The following is a 19,379-nucleotide window of genomic DNA, read 5'->3' on the forward strand; positions in this document are numbered from 1 at the left end:
CACACAACAGGGGGCGATTCACTCCACTAGCACACCAGGGCGCATTTACAGGTCCCTTTAGACGCCGCTGTCCACTTTGACAGCGGCGATCTAAAGGGTTAATAGCTGGCAGCGGCAATCACCGCATTTCGGTTAATAGCGGCAGGCCCCAGCTAGAACAATTAGCAGTGGATGCCAAGTATGGCGCGGGCTCAAGTCAGGAGCCCGTGCCATACACTGTTAACAGCACAATGATGTAATTGTTAACCAGTTAAATGACAGACATGGGAGCAATCTCCAATGTCTGTTATTACTAGAGATGAGCTAACTTACAGTAATTTGATTCGTCACATACTTCTCGGCTCGGCAGTTGATGACTTATCCTGCATAAATTATTTCAGCTTTCAGGTGCTCCCGTGGGCTGGAAAAGGTGGATACAGTCCTAGGAGACTCTTTCCTAGGACTGTATCCACCTTTTCCAGCCCACCGGAGCACCGGAAAGCTGAACTAATTTATGCAGGAAAGGTCAGCAACCGGCGAGCCGAGAAGTTTGTGACGAATCGAATTTACTGTAAGTTCGCTCATCTCTAGTCATTACAGACAGATGACAGCTGCTGATAGCAGCAGGCATCTCCCGCTTATGGTGCGGACCCGACCCGCATCATGTCCGCTCCCCCAACCCATGACATACATGTATGTCATGGGTTGGGAAGGGGTTAAGCCACGCTCACCGAACTTATTGGCGGAAAATTCCCTTGGCCGAAATTTTGCTGGACCCCTAGTAAATATGTTAAGATATTTAAAAAAAATGTTGGTGGCCACACCCCCTTTTTGGGTTTTCTAAGTAAAATGGAGAGTTGGTAGTTTTTAAAAAAAATTGGGTGCAAATTCTGGCGAATACAAGGGGGGTCCCGCCAGTCATCTATTAACGGCCTATCTAGAGGCTAGGCCACCGATCTACTTTAACCGGAAAACCTCTTCAACAATGTAATCCAGTGTTTCCCAACCATGGTGCCTTTGGCTATCTGGGCATACTGGTAGTTGTAGTTTTGCACGAGCTGGAGGCACCCTGGTTGGCACACACCGATGCAATGCTTAAGGAGCAAATCCACCCTGTGTAAATATTATATATGACCTACTGAGAGTGAAAAAAATATTAAAGGAATATATTCAGTAAAAGACTTTCCATAAAGGATGATCAGTCCTCACTATGTACATCAGGTGGATCTTTGCTGCACGTTCAGGAAAGGAGAAGTGAGAGCAGCAGGCCGGACATTACATAAGCGCTGCGGGGAACGTATAGTCGGGAAGGTTATGATGTAATGTCTCCAATAGGGCAGAGGGAAGTATTCTGGTTTACTTTATCAATGACACACATCTTGTCAGGTTCTTTGAAGTCTGCTGAATCCAGCAAAACAATCATCCCAACCTCCTAATGACGATCTAATCTTTGTCTACTGTGCTATCCTGACCATGAAGAGTTGTACATGAATGTTCAGGCAACCCACAGCTGTGTGTGCTCAGGTCTGCCCAGTGTGCTTGGGAATAGACCAGAACATGGGGATAGGAGGCTGCCAGACATCTCTGGTGACGCTCATCTCCCATGTGCAGTGCATAGGGCAGCGTTTCTCAACCAGTGTGCCTCCAGCTGTTGCAAAACTACAACTGCCAGCATGCCCGGACAGCCGTTGGCTGTCCGGGCGTGCTGGGAGTTGTAGTTTTGCAACAGCTGGAAGCTCCCTGGTTAGAAAACACTGGCCTAAGGTACTGTGGTATAGAGGGACACAGTGGATTTCAATTCTTCCTTAATGCAACTGGGCAGTGTGAAAGAACAGGAGTCTCGGGATTCATTGCTGCGGAATCTGTGTGCGCTATATAAATAAAAATTTTATATATATATCTATATATATCTATATATATCTATCATTTTTTTATTATTATTTTTCTTTTTATTATTATTTTTATTATTCTTAATAATAAGAATATTAAAGAAAAATAATAATAAAAAGAAAAATACTAATATTTTTCTTATTATTTTTCTTTTTATTATTTTCTTTTTATTATTCTTTTTCATATTCTTATTATTAAGAATAAATAAGAATATTAAAAATAAAAAAATAAAAAGAAGAATAATAATAAGAAATAATAAAGAAAAAAAATATATAACATTATTATTCCCATTCTAGTGATCAAAGGGGGTCCCAGCGAATATTTGTCACCTAGGTGATGTAACCCCCTGTAAGCATTTGTGCTAAGCTTTTTATCACTTGATAAGATTAGGAGTAATAAGAGTGGAAGGGGAGTGAGAGCGTTGTTGACCTTTGCCCTGTAGACTTCTTCCTCCATAAAATCCCAGGCTGTTCAAACAATTATGGCCATTAACCCCCGGCAGGCTACCATGAACAATGCAATACTTACAGGAGCATCAGAATGGTTTAAAGCACGCAAAAGCAATCAAATAGAGATATTGCAGAATTTTATTACTGCGATAGTACAGGCTGTGAAATTCTGCGTTTTTTCACCCTGTAAATTAATTTCTGCACCCCGGCCCCAGACACTACCCACGTGTATGTCCAGCATCCCACCTCCCACTTAGGGGGCATGTGTGTGTTATGGTGCTGGGCCACAGGGTCTCCAAGCCTATGCTTACCATAAGCAGTTGGTCACAGGACCTTCTCACTTAGCCAATCAGTGGCCACAGCAGTGTCCTGTCTTGGCCAGTGATTGGTTAAGCAGAAAGGTCCTGAAGTCAGCTGCTTGTCTCTGAAGAAGAAAACACCAGGACCACTTGGAGGATAGCGGGATCTACTGCAGACCTGGGATTCAGGTTTTTGCTCTTTAGTTTTATGTTTCTCCCGCACCCTAGCACCATATTAAAGGGGGGGGGGGGGGGGAGGGAGGTTGGATAGTACTTTAAGCAAAATTGGTGCAATCAATGCAAAAACTAAATAAAAATTAAAAAAAAAATTATCCCAGGGGAGTACCCCTTTGAAGCAACAGTAAGACTCGCCAGATAAAAGACAGAACATTGCAGCATAGCTGTCTAGCTGGAAATACAAAGCACTTACTTGCTTGCAAGTAAATGCAACTACTCCCAGGGAAAAGCTGATTAACACTTAAGATAAACCCCTTTCCAAGGGCAGAACGTAAAAGTAACAAGCTGGCAACATTTCCTGCATCTTCTAGCAGGGTTAAGGGGGAGAAATCGTACCTTTCTGTCTCCAGTTACTCAGCTCCCCTGCCATATCCGATCCAGAATAAACTCTGTGCTGGTTAAAGTCAAACAAGAAGCACAGTCCGATGGCAGAGCCGACGCAACCTCCGAGACATGAACTGTGGACTGACTAGCAGACAGATTACCCACTGCTCAAGGGTCACCTGACTGCCACATGGGCGGACGAGCATGTGATGTAAACAGGAGCCACACATCAGCAATTGCCAAAAATCGCATTGTTCAGATCAAACGCCCCCTGCAGCCTGAGAGACACCAGAGAAACTCTGCCATGCAGCATCCGGGCAAAGAACATTAATCCAGGCCGGTGTTTCCCCAACCAGGGTGCCTCCAGCTGTTGCAAAACTACAACTCCCAGCATGCCCGAACAGCCTTCGGCTGTCCAGGCATGCTGGGAGTTGTAGTTTTGCAACAGCTGGAGGCACCCTGGTTGGGGAAACACTGATCTTGGCAGATAAATGTATAATCTGATATAGGATCAATATGCGCAACACGAACATTCTGTGCCAAATCGAGAAACTGCAAAACGTAGCAAATATATATATTTTTTTGGGCATCCATTGTGGGCCCAGACTGTATAGAGGCATACATTAAATCTCTTAAAACAAAACAAAAACATTTACAGGCTGGCAGAACAAACCTCAGTAGTATGCACAAAGCCTTACATTTTAGCAACATAAATTTTCTTGGGGGAGGGATGAGGTGGGGGTATATGCAGACTATTTATAACGTTCGTACAGCATGAATATGGGATAAGGATAAGCATGGCACCATAGGATAGGATCAGTAATGGATGTAGGATACAGACATCAACTGGTACCAGAATGTTAAACAGATTTGTAAATCACTTCTATTAAAAAATCTGTAACCTTCCAGTACTTATTAGCTGCGTTCTACTAAAGAGAAAGTGCTTTTTTTTGGATTTTTTTTTCTGACCACAGTGCTCTCTGCTGACACCTCTGTCCCTATCAAGAATTGTCCAAAGTAGGATAGGTTTGCGACGGGGATTTGCTCCTGCTTCAGTACCTGAAATGGACAGGAGGTGTCAGCAGAGAGCACTGTGGACAGGAAAAAAAAAAATCCAAAAAGAAAAGAACTTTCTCTGTAGTATATAGCAGCTAATAAGGACTGGAAGGATAAAGATTTTTTTTTTAATAGACGTAATTTACAAATCTGTAACTTTCTGGCACCAGTAGTTTTCCACCGGAGTACCCCTTTAAGGATGACTTTTATCGCTCTACTACAACCTCAATATCAAACATATATTAAAGCATTAACGCACAAGTCTCAGTAACTCCAATATCTATGAAATAAAATTTTAAAAAAAAGGAATAAAATAAATTGAATAAAAAAAAAAAAATTTTTTGTGAGTGAGCATTCACATGAAAAAAAATTATACACACACACATACACACACACACACACACACACACACACACACACACACACTGTATCCTTCATCAGTGCAGAGTGGCAAAAGCCCTGTGTTTGCACAAATTGTTGCTCAAACTCCCACTTTGTGCAACAAATTTTGTGCAGAGGCTGGGCTTGTACTATACAATTGCACAATTTTGCCACTGCTCTGGTGCAAGGAATGAGTTTCCCCCCCCATACTGTTCTACCTTTTGTAGTTCATTCAAGCCTGTAGTTTTACTAACTGAACAGCAGGTGGCGCTATAGCCATTAAGTAAAATTTTGTCCCAGGACACCAGAGAAGATTTCTGTAACCTGTAACAGTGTCAACCAGGGACTTACAGATACTGATAGGGCTTTAGACTTTTATTATGGGGTTTTACTACAGCACAAACATGAAACAAAATGCAAAAAGTGTTTGTTCATACAACATAATACACCCTAGATTTCCTAGTTGGCCAGAATATACACTTATGCACAATGTTTGTTAGTGAACTGTATGGCTTTAGAAAATAGCCATTTTAATTTCAATATTTTTTTGTTTGCAGTGTGTGTAATAAATGGAGAGGACTAACTCATTTCAGCAAAGAATTGTACCCTCCAGTTAGACCAGAGTGCCTCCAGCTGTTGCAAAACTACAATTCCCGGCATGCCGGACAGCCAAAGGCTGTACGGGCATGATGGGAGTTGGTTTTGCAACAGCTGGGGGCACACTGGTTGGGAAACCCTGAGTTAGACACTGATCCCCGTCCCCCCTCCCCCTTGGTCCTGCACATGCTATGACAGCGGACATTTGTTTCGCTTGATGTTTTCTTAGCCACTGTATAGATTGCTTGGTTTAGGATTAACAGGAGGTATACAATGCTCTGGGAACCAGTGCAACTCAACTCAATATGTGAATCCTACTATCTTATTGTAGTGTTTATATGGGAGTTTTATATTCCTCCTTTAGGTGGGTCCTTAAAGGGTACCTTTCATCAAAAAAAAACTTGATATATTTATTATAGATTAATGTATGCAGAATAATTTTCCAACTGCATGTTATTAAAAATATTCTTTCTATTTAATTTTCCACTTTGAAAAAATGACCACTAGGGGTCTCCCTACCAGTCCTGGCCGCAAGCTCTTTTTTATTTTTAAATAGATTTCAGACTCATGCTGGAGTCCTAAATCTCAGACTGCAGCCGGGACACAGACAAGCTCAGCACTGCTCCCTGCCTGTCAGTCAGACAGGCAGGAGCCAGCACTGTGCTCATAGCACAGCAGGGTATACTTCTGACTCTGCCTTACTGCAGGCCCTACATTCATTTTACTATCTGAGCTTCGATCTTTCTTCTCTCTGCACACACAGTTGTAAACAGAGGAGAAGATTCAGAGCTGCAGGCTGCTGTGTTCATAGCCTCTATGATGGGCCACACCCCCCTTCCTCTTTCACACTAGAACAGCTGAATGAGCAGCCAAAAAGACAATCAGGTAGAATGAGGGGGTTTTGAATGAAGAGAAACAGAGGGATAGTGTCAGTGTTGGGGATTAGGGGGGAGTTTAGATCATGATAGGAACTCTTTAATTTATGATCTATTCCTAGTTTTGTATTCGATAACTGTAGTATAACCCTAATATGTGAACATACAAAAAGAACCTGTCACTGCCTAAACGCAACACGAACAGCCGTAGTACCTCATGGTGCTGACAAATAACCTGATCATGCTTGTGGGCCTATAAAACAATGCCACATTCTCCTTTCTTTTGGGGATTATTGGGTAAATATGGAATGGGTGGTCAACTGATAAACGGATTAAATTAATGTACTCTGGGACCATGGCTAGGATAAATATAGATGGTAGGAGTTTGGGAGGTTTTAAAATGTCAAGGGGAACAAGGCAGGGTTTTCCCCTCTCCCCTGCTTTTTGCAATGGTAATAGAACCATTGGCCAATATTAGAAAGGACCCAGGTAACAGGGTTCGGAGCAGGGAAGAGAGGGGACAAGATTACGATGTATGTGGATGACATCTTGTTCCTGGAGGACCCCAAACCTTGCTTAGAACAATGGAAATTATAGGTAGATATGGTAGTTTTTAAGGACTAAAAATTAATTGGTCAAAGTCTGTTATTATGCCACTAGAAGAAGATATAGGACAGACATTTGGTTTAAAAGTGATAAAAAAAAAAAAAAAGGAGAACATTTTAAAAATACTTGGGGGTATATTTGTCAAGCGAAAGAGGGGATTACCATCAGAAAAATACCCTAAAAGTAATTAAGGAAATGGAAAAGAAAGCAAATATATGGAATGACTTGAATTTATCCAAAGCAGAAAAAATTATATTAATAATATCAGTTCTGATGCCAAAAGATCCTGTATATCTTTGGATCCGCCCCAACTTGGTGTGAGACTAAACTGTTTAAAAAGATTATTTCGATATTTAACTCATTAATTTGGGGAAGAAAAAGAACAAAGATCAAGTTGGAGTATTTCTGTCAGACTAAGGAAAATGGTGGAATAGAATTTCCATATATATATATATATATATATATATATATATATATATATATATATATGCAGATAGGGTCAGGCTGCTCACCACTCTCGCGTTTGCTGCACTATCTCGTGCTACGGACACCGGTACCGCTCCCGGCTTAGTAGAAATCTCACAGAAAAGAAAACGTCCGGCACTCGGGAAGATGCAGGTAAAACTTGTCAATGGCTTTATTCACACGCTTAGGTAGGACACAATCTATGTAAGATTGTGTCCTACCTAAGCGTGTGAATAAAGCCATTGACAAGTTTTACCTGCATCTTCCCGAGTGCCGGACGTTTTCTTTTCTGTGATATATATATATATATATATATATATATATATATATATATATATATATATATATATATATATATATATATATATATATATATATATATATATATATATATATATATATATATATATATATATATATAAATATAATATTTTTTGGCTGGACAAGTTTATTTTTTGATTGAATGGAAGAAATTTGCCCTGAGTCTCTGTTGTCCTGTACTGAAGGGGAATTCACGGATATTTTTTCTATTAGAATCAGAGAAGTTAGAAGAGGAGAAATGGGAAAAAAAGAGAAAATGCTTAAAGGGTAGCTCCCACCATCCTCTTTTTTTTTTTTTCTGTCCCTGCCTATTGCCCATCTATCCCTAACCCCCTCCCTGCCTTTATTTTATTTTTTTTTATTATCTTAAAAATGGCATTTTATCTGCCTGGTAGTGTGCTCACTACCAGGCAGACTTCCCCAGCAGGCACCACGTCACTGATGCCTGCTGGGGGCCGAGTTCCGCCCATAGTTCTCCTGACAGGGTGCCTCCAGCTGTTTCCCCACTACAACTCCCAGCATGCCCTGACATATATTTGCTGTCAGGGCATGCTGGGAGTTGTAGTGGGGAAACGACTGGAGGCACCCTGTGTTGGAAGACACCCAGCCCCCGACCAATATCGCCCCCCCCCCTCCCCCTCACCTGTGCCGGACCACGAGCGGGGGTTCGTAGCAAGCAACAAGCGTGTGCCCGGCTTCCTGTCATGCCCGTACACTCTGGAAACTGTTTCTATGTTTCTGGAGGATTGAAAGTCCTCCAGAACCATAGAGAGTTACCAGAGTGTACGAGCATGACAGGAAGCCGGGCACACGCTTGTTGCTCCATATAACGCGCTCCCCCTGGCAATGACAGGACACAGCTGCAAGGAGCAGTGAAGAGGCGGCGTATCCCCACTGGAGCCGGGGCTGTAAGCAGAGGTGAGAGCCATGTGCCTCCCTGCTGCAGGGAGAATATGCAGCAGGGAGGCGGCCAGTGTGAGAGTCCAGGGAGCCAATGCGCAGCCCTGGATTTCACTGTGCTCGCTCTCGCCTGTCTGATTGACAGGCGGGAGCGAGCACCGCAGTGACTGGAATTTCGACTCATTTGCCAGGCTCAAATGAGACGAAATTCTGTAGTGACGTCACTGCCGAATGCATTCGGCCACTAGGAGGGCGACCCCTAGTGGCCGAATTTAAAAGTGATTTTAAACTGGTTTAAAATCACTTTTTTTAATTAAACTATATTAGAGATATGTTGTAGTACTTAAGTACTACAACATATCAATTTTTTTATTTCATGACAGTGCCCATTTAAACATTTGGTTAAAACATGGAGCTTGCTTAGGAAAGAGATAAATATAGAAGGAATAATGGATACGGCATCAGTGCCGGACAATGGAAATATACCAGAGATGAGTAAATTGGGGAAAATGTATTTAAATTTAAAACAAGGGATGTATCAGGATAAGAGATGTTTGGGACAGGTGTAAATTCAAGGAATGGACAGCACTGAAAGAGGAATATAGTCTAAGAGAAGGTGCGTGGTTGGAATTTAAAAGCACCCAAGCCCCGATCACAGTCCCTCTAGGGTAAGGTCACATGCTCTAGGGTAAGGTCACATGCCAGCCTACTGGTTTGTCTGCTGGTAGCAGCAATACGCAGCTACGGGCAGACACAGACTGAGTTGTGTGTCGGGCACGTGCAGTGTACTCAGACATCCCCCTCCCATAGACTTGCATTGAGTGGGCATGGCCTATCATCAAGAGGGAGCATGGCCGACCCCGCAGCATGCGCACCTCGTTCGGAACTGTGTTCCGAACACAGCCTGAACACTGGACAGTGGAGTACCCCTTTAACAGAATGTGGCATTGCTTTTAATACCTACAGGCATGATTTACCGGTGATATAGTTTTTTGGGAACCAATTTAGTCTGGTGACAGCTGAACAGTATTGCAATCTAAATAAACATTCATTTGATGGAGGGTATAATTTTTTTTCTTAAAGACAGCGGGTACCTTATGGTAGATAATATTAAACCCTTGCCGCAAATGGACATACCTGCCTCCTGCGCGTCCAATCGCCGAATGACTGATCCGTGCCGGAGATCCAGGCAGGAGCAGTCAAGCGGCGATAACACTGCTCAGTGTTATGCTATTACATAAGAGTGAACAGTGTATTTAATCAGTGTGTGCAATGTTATAGTCCCCTATGGGAGCTATAACATTGCAAAAAAAATAAAATAAAAAGTGTAAAAAAAAAAAAAAAGTGAATCATTTAAACCCTCCCCTAATAAAAGTTGGATTCACCCCCCTTTTCTCATTTAAAAAAAAAAAAAAGGGTTAGTAAAAATAAACGTAAGTGGTATCGCCGCTTGCATAAATTTCCGAACTCTAAAAATATATTGTTAATAAAACCACATGGTCAATGGCGCACATGTAAAAAAAAAAAATCCAAAGTCAAAAATAGGGGCATGTAATTTTTTTTTTTTAGTTGTAAAATAAAAATCAAACCTATATAAATTGGGTATCTTTGAGACTGTATGGACCTACAGAATATATATTGGGTGTAATTTTTACCGAAAACTGCACTGTGTAGAAACGGAAGCTGCTATAAATTACAAAATAGCTTTTTTTCCCCCTTTCGATTTTGCTCCACAAAATGTTTTTCTGGTTTCGCAGTAGATTTTGCGGTGAAAATATTAATAGTATTACAAAGTAAAATTGTTGGTGCAAAAAACAAGCCCTCATATGGATTTTTTAGGTGAAAATTTTTATGATTTTTAGAAGGCGAGGAGCAAAAAAAATAAAAAATTAAAAATCACAAAAGAGGGAAGGGGTTAATATAAATTTTATGGGAAGTTTAGTGGAAATCCCAATGACAGCTAGCTAATATCCACAGGTACATACAAAAGTATAACTTGTCAGAAGATATAGCTGAAGGATATCACTATCCTTCTTAGGATTTTTCTTGTGGCATGAAAAAAAAAAGTTGCAATTTTTTAACTACAAAATTTCTTTGGAAAGAATGTGTACTGGCCTTATATTGGCGTACTGATGGATGGGTCCATGTGGCTGACTCAGGGAGTCCATGGCAATTCCAGCTGTCATACAACTGTAGTACTACAAGATAAATGTGTGACCAGGCAATACTTGGCTGGGCTGAGGCCTCTATTAATGTTATCCCATAAGCACAACATTGTGCAGCCTTTGTGGACTGCGCGCAGGCGTGTTTTGGACATATAAAATTATTATATAGTCCCCATCTTTGTTTCTGAGACCCCTTTAATCCTTTACTTACTATGATCTTTTGCACCCATCCTACCTCTCTTATTCAGCAATCACCACTGAAGCCTTCTATAAGCCCAGCTCATCCATTTCCTCACCTTTCTCCCAAACTTGTGTCTGGCTGTAATAAAACAAAGTGCAATACTAGTCTTCTCCCACTATCCCATCTGCAATACTTAGGGTAGGTTCACATGGGTGCGTTGTCTGCTGTGGATTTACCACACTGCCTTAATGGGGTCTGGTAGGGATTTTTAGCTGTGATAAACCCTGTTGCAGAAAACCTGCCCATGTGAACGTACCCTTAGTCTGGGTTCACACAGAGATTCTGAAAGATCCAGAAAAAAAAAAATAATCTATTTGTCTTCCATTGTTTGCCGCCAATTAAAAAAGGAAGTACATGACTAACGCAACATGCTGTGTCTCTTAATAGCAATGGCCTTCAGAAAACCAACACTCCCCACTGACAGAGACAACTGTTATCCCAAGGGGCCTGTATGAAAATAGCACAAAAGCCTACACGATTCTAGGCATTGGCATAGCCTCCAAACCAGCTTAACGTGTGACAGATAGGAGGAAAGGGGAAACAAGTATAACACGATCTGGTCCCTGTATCGGCAGCACATGCAAATCATTACCTTTATTCTGGAAATTACATGAAGCCAAGGGAATGGTCGCTGGAGAGGTCTCTTTCTTTTCTTTACTGGCTGGAGTGACAACACTGGGTTCCTTTGCAGGTACCACAGGCTTAGAAACTGGTTCTTCTTTGATCGAGGGCCCAGACCCTGCTTTGTTGCTCAAGTCAACTACCTTATCAGAACTTTCTTTGGCTTTCTCCTTCACAGACACATCTTCCTTCACCTTAGGCTGCTCTTTTGGGACCTGGTCTTCCTGCCACTTAGGTGCCTTAACATCTCTTGGTTCCTCTTTATGGGGTGTGGATCTCTCCTTTATAGGTGTAATGGTGGAAGGAATGTCAAAGTCTTTAGAGTAATCTGCTTTTCCAAAGTCTTCCATCTGTAGAATTTTATCTGGGTTGGATTTCTGAACAATTGGTTCCTCTGCTACAACATTCTCATAGGACTTGGACTGAGTTGACTCTAAGTAGGATTTGGTAGGTGAAGGGGCCTTCCATTTACTTTCACTTAACACATCCTTTTCTGGGGTAACACTGCGCCCAGTACTTAACACAGAAGCAGACGTTTCTTTTGGAATCACCTCGGCTTCCCAGAGCTTGTATGAAGGTTCACTTTGTTCAGACTCTGGAGAACTTTCCTCAAAGTGTGAATAAAACTGAGAATCAAATTCACTCTTTAATGCCTTAGAGAAATCAGTCGCCACCTGCTCTGGTATAATTTCCTTTACAAGGTCACACGCTATGGATATATATGGTGTTTCTGGATCTTCTAGGGGTGCCTCCTTTACAGTTTCCACATGTACAGGAACATGTTCTTGTTCCTTTGCGCTTGCTTTATTGATCGCTTCCTCATAGGACAGCGGCTTCTCAGATTCAAACTTTATTTTCTCTTCACTTACAGGGGTTATGCGTCCAACTGGGGAAACATCAGGCTGGGGGGCCAAGGCATCAAGACCAGCTGGGGCAGATGTGACAGGGGCTTCCATTACAATGTCAGGCAACACAGGCGAGGAGACTGAATCTGCATCCTCGAACAGCGCCACGTTCTGTACTGACGGACTGACGCTTTCCTGTGAAGCTTTAGCAGCAGTCTGAACCAAATCAATCTTTGGTTCATAGCCTAGCTTTGGCACGCCAGTGTCATGACTTTCATATGCTTCTTGCACAATATCTGGGGTAAGCCCTTCTGGTTTGCTTGCAACACTTCCATGTACAGTATCAGTTGAGACATAGTCTGCTTCTTCGTTGACAAGGAATGGGTTAACAGTTGCAACATTTGCCCCTAAACGGGAAGGAGGAACGTGAGATTTTAGTTCTTCCATCTTTCTCTCATCGGTTACGTTGTCAGCCACTTGATTTCCGCCAAACGAAAAGGGGTTGGTCTGCTGTAAGGGAGCAAACATGTTGTAATTTGGGGAATCGGAGGTTGCCTCAGGCGAGGCTGGAGATATGTCATCAGATACATCTACATCCTTTTCTTCATCATATTTTTCCTCAAACTTGGATTCAAAAAGAGACTTCGTAATGTTGCTTTTAAGGTCTACCGAGACATCTCTAGGTTCAAAGTCACCGCCATAGCCCCACGTGCTTGCTAAAGGCTTGAAATCCACATACTGTTCATCAGGACCTTCTTTGAGATCTGAAAACTCTTCATGAGGTGGTTCGACAGACTTAAGCATTCCTGAAAACATCTCCTTAGCGGATTGGGTATATAATTTTGCATGGTCTCCAGAAGAAGAAGATTCGGGAAATGAAGTGGGGTGCTCAACAGCATAACCTCTCTCCGAAAAGAACAGGTCTTCCCCTTTTTCTTGCGCAACAGAAGTGCCTTTGTGGTCTGTTGCTTCAGGAAAACGATATTCTAGGCCGCTAGCTAACTTCTCTACTATAGGAAAATCATCTAGGGTCCTTGACACTGCGCGCTCATCTCTAATGGGATCTTTAAAAGCTTCTGGTGTGGTGGAGTCAGCAGGAAAGGCGACAAGCTGCTCTTTAGAGGAATCGGCAGAGAGGGGAGACAGAGAATGAAGGGAAGTAGCAGACTCAAGCAGCAGAGATGAAAGCTCCTCTTGGCCAGCAGGCACAGTGCTAGAAGGCTGCTGGAAATCCATTACAAGGTCTGTGACGGCGAACAGAAAAGGAAAGAGGTCAGTAGCAGAAAGGAGCAACGACTTCATAGAAAAGGCAACAAAGTTACTCAAGAGAGAATGAGATGACGTCAATGATTGTTACAATGTTGTATCAGTCACCACAGATATTATATAAAAGTAGGTCATAAATCCCTCTTCTATAGGCTGTCTCACCACATAAAGCTTTGTTTACACCAATGTTTCCCAACCGGGGTGCCTCCAGCTGTTGCAAAACTACAACTCCCAGCATGCCCGGACAGCCAAAGGCTGTCCAGGCATGCTGGGAGTTGTAGATTTGCAACAGCTGGAGGCACCCTGGTTGGGAAAACAGGTTTACATGGTGGAATTTCCGTACGGAATTCTGCAAAAGTTTAAAGCTCATTACGTTTAATTGGATTCCACTGTCCCGTTCAAACGGTGGAATTTCTCATTCTAAAAAATTAGAAGACTAAATTTTGTGTCTTTAAATTTTGTGGAATAGTGGGCAGAATCCTATTGAACTAAATTGGGTTTTCAATTTCATCTGAATTCTGTGTTCGGAGCACACAAAAAAAAATCTGCCGGAATCACGCAATTATGTTCGGCAAGTTTTGCTGAACGGAATGTGTGTGGAATTGCGGCTATTCCACCATGTGAACATAGTCTTAGGATGTGTGTTTACTGGTGGATGCTAGGGGAATTGCCGTGATAAGTCAAATGCTCCCATAATAGTGTCCATGATGACACAATTCCCTTTAAATCTTATGGAACGACCTGATTATATTCTGATAAGAACTGAAGAGGAACAGCATAAAGCAAAATATATTCATCTCATCGAGAAGTGGTCTCTAAACTGTGAACCTCCAGATGTTGCAATACTAAATTGTAGTTTAGCAAAATCTGGAGGTCCACAGTATGGAGACCACTGTCAAAGAGTGATGGCATATTGATAGAATATACCATTACTTTATCATCAGTGGGGACCTCATCTCTGGAACCCGCTTAGGCTGGGTTCACACCACGATTTTGCAATACAGTTACCGTATCAGGTTTTTGATGAAAAACGGATTCCTCAAAACCCGACTAAACATGTGTACAAATTTTAACCCGTATACGGTTGGAAAAATGATGTCCGGTTGCATCCGGTTTTTAAGAAAAAAATAAGTTTTTAACTTTTCAATCCATTATGAATAAAGTTTCACTTGTTTGATTAAAATTCCAAGGGAAAAAAAAACTATGCAAAGTCAAAAACCGTATGGTGAAAACCAGATGGAACCGTGCGCGCGCATACAGTTCTATACGGTTTCCCACTGACTTATGTTTAAAAAATAAAAAAACATAGGGTTTCAATACGGTTTTTCACCTGGACCAAAAACTGGTAGGCTACGGTTTTGGGTACGGGGGGAAAAAAGAAAAAAAGCGGACAAAGCGGTACAAGAGGCAAAATGGACACAACCTGATGCATTGTTTGGCATACGGTTTGCAAAGGAGAGTCAATGCATACGGTTTTCAATACCGTACGGTTTTCACATTGAAAACGTATACGGGAACTGTATTGCAAAAATGTGGCATGAATGTAGCCTTATTGTGACAAATAGAAACGACCCTACACCCTTTTTCATAGTCTGACTGGAGGGGGTGTCGAGCGGAATGAGTACCTTATCACTTTAGGAGATGGGAATAACTACATAGGAACACAGCAGAAATTGAAAGGGTAAAGCATTCTAGGTTTTTTTAACAAACATGTTCCAACTGTAGTGTCTGTCCTCAAAAAAATATCTGTGGTGACTGGTACGAATGTAGTTTTCCCATGAACGTAGTTAGAAGAGAATAGAAAGCTTCTAGATATTTAGCTAGAGAGCAAGAGTGTTAGAGCAATGAGAGCACAGAACTTGCCTGAAGAGGAGTGCATCAGAGGTGCAGATGAAGCAGGAAGAGGAAAGAGGTTCACATCTGAAAAACAAATACAAGACCTCAGCAAGAATAAAGATTGGTAACATGCAACACACATCATCCTCCGCACACCAGCAAACACAATGACAACAGAAAGAATCCTATCTGTCCACAACCCTAATGCAAAAATGCTAAGAAAAACACAAAATCTGCCCCATGGTGTTTTTTCAGTGACAAAACATTGTGGCCAGATGTTAGCTGCAAGTCAATAGGAAAACGCAATATGCCTTCCACTTCGCGTTTTTGAGTAGGGATGGAAAAAAATTGTATTTAACAAAATTTATATTTATCAGAACAAAAAAATTTAGAAAGGGGCCAGTTAATTGTAAATATTATATTTTTATAATTAATTGTTTATTAGTAATGTATTTTAATAATGTGTTTAATAAAGTGGGTGTGTATTTCCCCCCCCCTTTATTTTTTACATTTTTTTAGGTAGTACTACTACTCCCAGCATGAAACCGACTGTTCCATGCTGGGAGTAGTAGTACCTGTACTAATAGACAGATCGCCCCAGGTGTCACTTCTGACACCCTTTGCGATCCTCCTTTATAATCTATAGAAGCGGGCGGCACGGCCGCTTCTCCACTCCCCTGGACTGTATTCTGTGATGTGAAGTTCTCTTCACAACCCAGATTCATATTTCCCGCTGAGAGCTGTGATTGATCAGATGGTTCCAGCAAATCACAACTCTCAGTGACATATATACAAATCTGATGTGAAGATAACTTCACATCACAGACTACAGTACAGGAGACCATGTTGGGAGTAGTAGAACCTGCAGTTAAGGACAGATCACAGCAGGTGTCACTCCCGACAACCGCTGCGATCCTCCTGTATAAGCTATTGAAGCGGCCGGCAGCTCTTCTCCGCTCCCCTGCACTGTGGTCTGTGATGTGAAGCTCTCTTCACATCACAGATTCGTATATATGCTGCTGAGAGTGGTGATTGGCTGGAATTATCCGGCCAATCACAGCTCTCAGCGGGAAATATGAATCTGTGATGTGAAGAGAACTTTACATCATGGTCTATAGTGCAAGGGAGCGGAGAAGCGGCCGTGCCGCCCACTTCTATAGAGAAGTGACACCCAGGGCGATCTGTCTGCTAGTACAGGTACAACTACTCTCAGCATGGAACAGTCTGTTCCATGCTGGGAGTAGTAGTACTATCTTAAAACTAAAAACATTTAAAGACACATTACTAATAAAAAAAAGTATAACCAAATTAATTATAACAAATATTTTTAAAATTAAAAATGGCCCCTTTCTACATTTTTAATATAACCAACAACATTTTTAGGTCCCTGCCCACCCACATTAATTGGTCCCTGTTTATATTTTTTTAGAATGACATTTTTCTTAATTTTAAAATTGTTTCCATTCCTGCTTTTTTTTGGTAACCAAATTCTTTAAAAAAAAAAAAAAACACTCAAAGGAGCCAAAAATGCAATTTTCACTCAAAAGGCAAAAAAAAAATAAAAAAAAAAATACACCAAATACAGGAGAATGCCGTGGAGTTTTTCATGGGCCAGTACAAACAAAAAAAAAAAAAACAAGTGGAAACTTAGCTTAAGAAAGCATGTCACACAATTAAGCCGGGAAACTGAGAAGTGAGTGCAGCTAAGGCTCTGACCACAGTATTTAGAGCAGGGGTCTCAAACTGGTGGCCCTCTAGATGTTGCAAAACTTCAACTCCCAGCATGCCTGGAAATGCCCAGACAGCAATTTGCTGCAGCTAACGGCTATCGGGAATGCTGGGAGTTGAAGTTTTGCAATATCTGGAGGGCCCCCTGTTTGAGACCCCCGAGTTAGATCCTAGGACAGGATCAGACATCCTCCTGTAAAATCAGCATAGAACTTTAATACTGGCAGTGGCTCTGAACATAGGCGGCATCCTCAGAGCCTCAATGCTCATCCATCCATGTTATAGGATCGCGGATTCTACAGCCACAGCCGAGTTTCCAGGTTCTGAGTGGAGCTCCTGTATTCCCAATGATGAGAATCAGGGCCCTTCCTAAATAATGACATTACAATGAGAATCAGCTGAGAAAAAGGAGGAGAAAAGGCCAAGCGTTAGGTTTGCAGCTCTTCCCATGTTAAAATCATTTAGAAGGGATGTAGCAGAGTTGGCTTGGTTCTCTGAAGATTTCAGGTGCAGTGTTGTACATTAAGTTTCCTTTGAGTAATAAAGTGCAGAAAACCTACATAGGACTGGGCTCACATCACATTCTCCTATACAAGGGCAATAGCTCCTGACGTATAATGCAATGTACTAGTTATGTCCTGTATAGTCAGACCCATCTTTTACTATACGTAAGCATTACATACAGCTTCCTGTAGAGTCACTGAATGAGTAGTCTCCTAAACTATCTTGACTCATTTCCACTTCTTTAGTGAAACCAGAAACTGAGAAGTAAAAGTAGGAGGCAAGTCAGTGATCTGGTAACCTGAGGCATCAACGTGGTCTGCTATTTTATGAGCAACTGACTATCACACCAAGGACTTTTGGAGAAAAAAAATCGTTTATGGAATTAAAAATATACAGACAACCTAAAAATATATACATAACCCCACCTAATAAAGAATAATTACAATGGGGGACATTTATTGTTTGCTTTGGTAAGAGTTCTGTAGGCATTTTCTCTTGCTTTGGCTTTGCTTATGTGTGATACATTTATCATACTACCACAGCGGTTTGATGAATTTGGCTCACATAAGAAAAAAATAAAAATAAAATCACTTTGGAAAACCATTATTTTAGCACACAAGCAAAAATAAATAAATTAAAATTAAAAGTGTATGCGTTTATAACATTTTCTTCCACTTTTTTCCCCCCCTAAATGTACTTACTCATTTTTTGTTTTTTCTTTTCATTTCAGATCAGTCTATCCTGTGGGCTACTTCAGATTTGGTGGACTACGATGACCAGCGTTTTGTTTAATATTAACATTTTGTAACGAGGGCTTTATGGGGAGGGGGAGTATTTATTTTTTATTTACTTTACAGGCTTAGTAGTGGAACCTGTCTTATAAACGGAGTCCATTACTAAGCCGGGGCCTAGCGTTAGCCCCAAAAACAGCTAGCTTTAACCCCCAATTCTTACCACGGGACCCATTGCCACAGGGGTGCCAGGAAGAGCTAGTACCAACAGGCCCGGAGTGTCAAAAATGGCGCTCAAGGGCCTAGGCGGTAACACCCACCCTGGTAACGTCAGGCTGTTGCTGTTTGGATGGAATCTGGCTGAGAATAAAAATACAGGGAACCCTATGAGTTTATTTTTTACTTAATTATTATTGTTTAAAAAAAAAAAAAAAAATGCATAGGGTTCCCCATATTTTCATTCTCAGCCAAATACCAACCAGGCCGAAACAGCCTGACGTTACCAGGGTGGGCGAGGACCATTGTTAACGGCCCTCCCCAGCCTAAATAACGCCAGCCTGTTACCACCTAGGCCGAGGAGCGCCATATTTGATGCTCTGGGCCTGTTTGTAGTGGCTCTTCCCAGCACCCCTGTGGCGGTGGGTACTGGGGTGACTGCTTCCACTACGTTTAAAAAAAAAATAAAAAATTTTTAAATAAAAAAAAAAAACACTCCCTCACTAGCCTTCATTAACCATTTTTTTTTACATAAAAAAATAAAAATAAAGTTTAAAAATGGTCATCGTCTTAGTCCACAGGATATACGGATCTGAAATAAAGGGGGGGGGGGGGAGAAAAATAGGTTAGTACATTTATTGTCATGCTGGGAGTTGTAGTGTTGCGTGGGCGGGAAATTTACATCTCCCTCCTGCTCGTCCCACCGTGCCTGTGAAAATGAATGCAACTTTTTACACAGCTTTGCTCCCCGCCCACATCTACCACCCGCTACCTACTGCAGGACTACAACTTTTAGTCCCAACACCTTGCAGGCAGGTGGTAGATGTGAGTGGGTGCCAGGGAGCGG

At 41.7% G+C, this 19,379-nt stretch overlaps 1 protein-coding gene across 5 annotated transcripts in view; it reads right to left on the reverse strand.

The window, feature by feature from the left end:
* The window catches only part of RTN4 (reticulon 4), a 65,820-nt gene that overhangs the window by 28,044 nt on the left and 18,397 nt on the right, over window positions 1-19,379 (reverse strand). The window contains exons 2-3 of one of the 5 annotated variants that reach the window (XM_056567773.1): window positions 15,370-15,437; window positions 11,378-13,475 (exon numbers count right to left, since the gene is read on the reverse strand). The exons of 3 other annotated variants lie outside the window; for them this stretch is intronic. In XM_056567773.1, the coding sequence (XP_056423748.1) occupies window positions 11,378-13,475; window positions 15,370-15,437 (2,166 nt within the window). Of the gene's footprint in view, window positions 1-3,190; window positions 3,338-11,377; window positions 13,476-15,369; window positions 15,438-19,379 lie in introns of those variants that run through there. One more of the 5 variants, XM_056567770.1, reaches the window with a different exon arrangement.

The sequence above is a fragment of the Hyla sarda genome, chromosome 3 (genome assembly GCF_029499605.1).
Source record: "Hyla sarda isolate aHylSar1 chromosome 3, aHylSar1.hap1, whole genome shotgun sequence".
NCBI lineage: Eukaryota > Metazoa > Chordata > Amphibia > Anura > Hylidae > Hyla > Hyla sarda.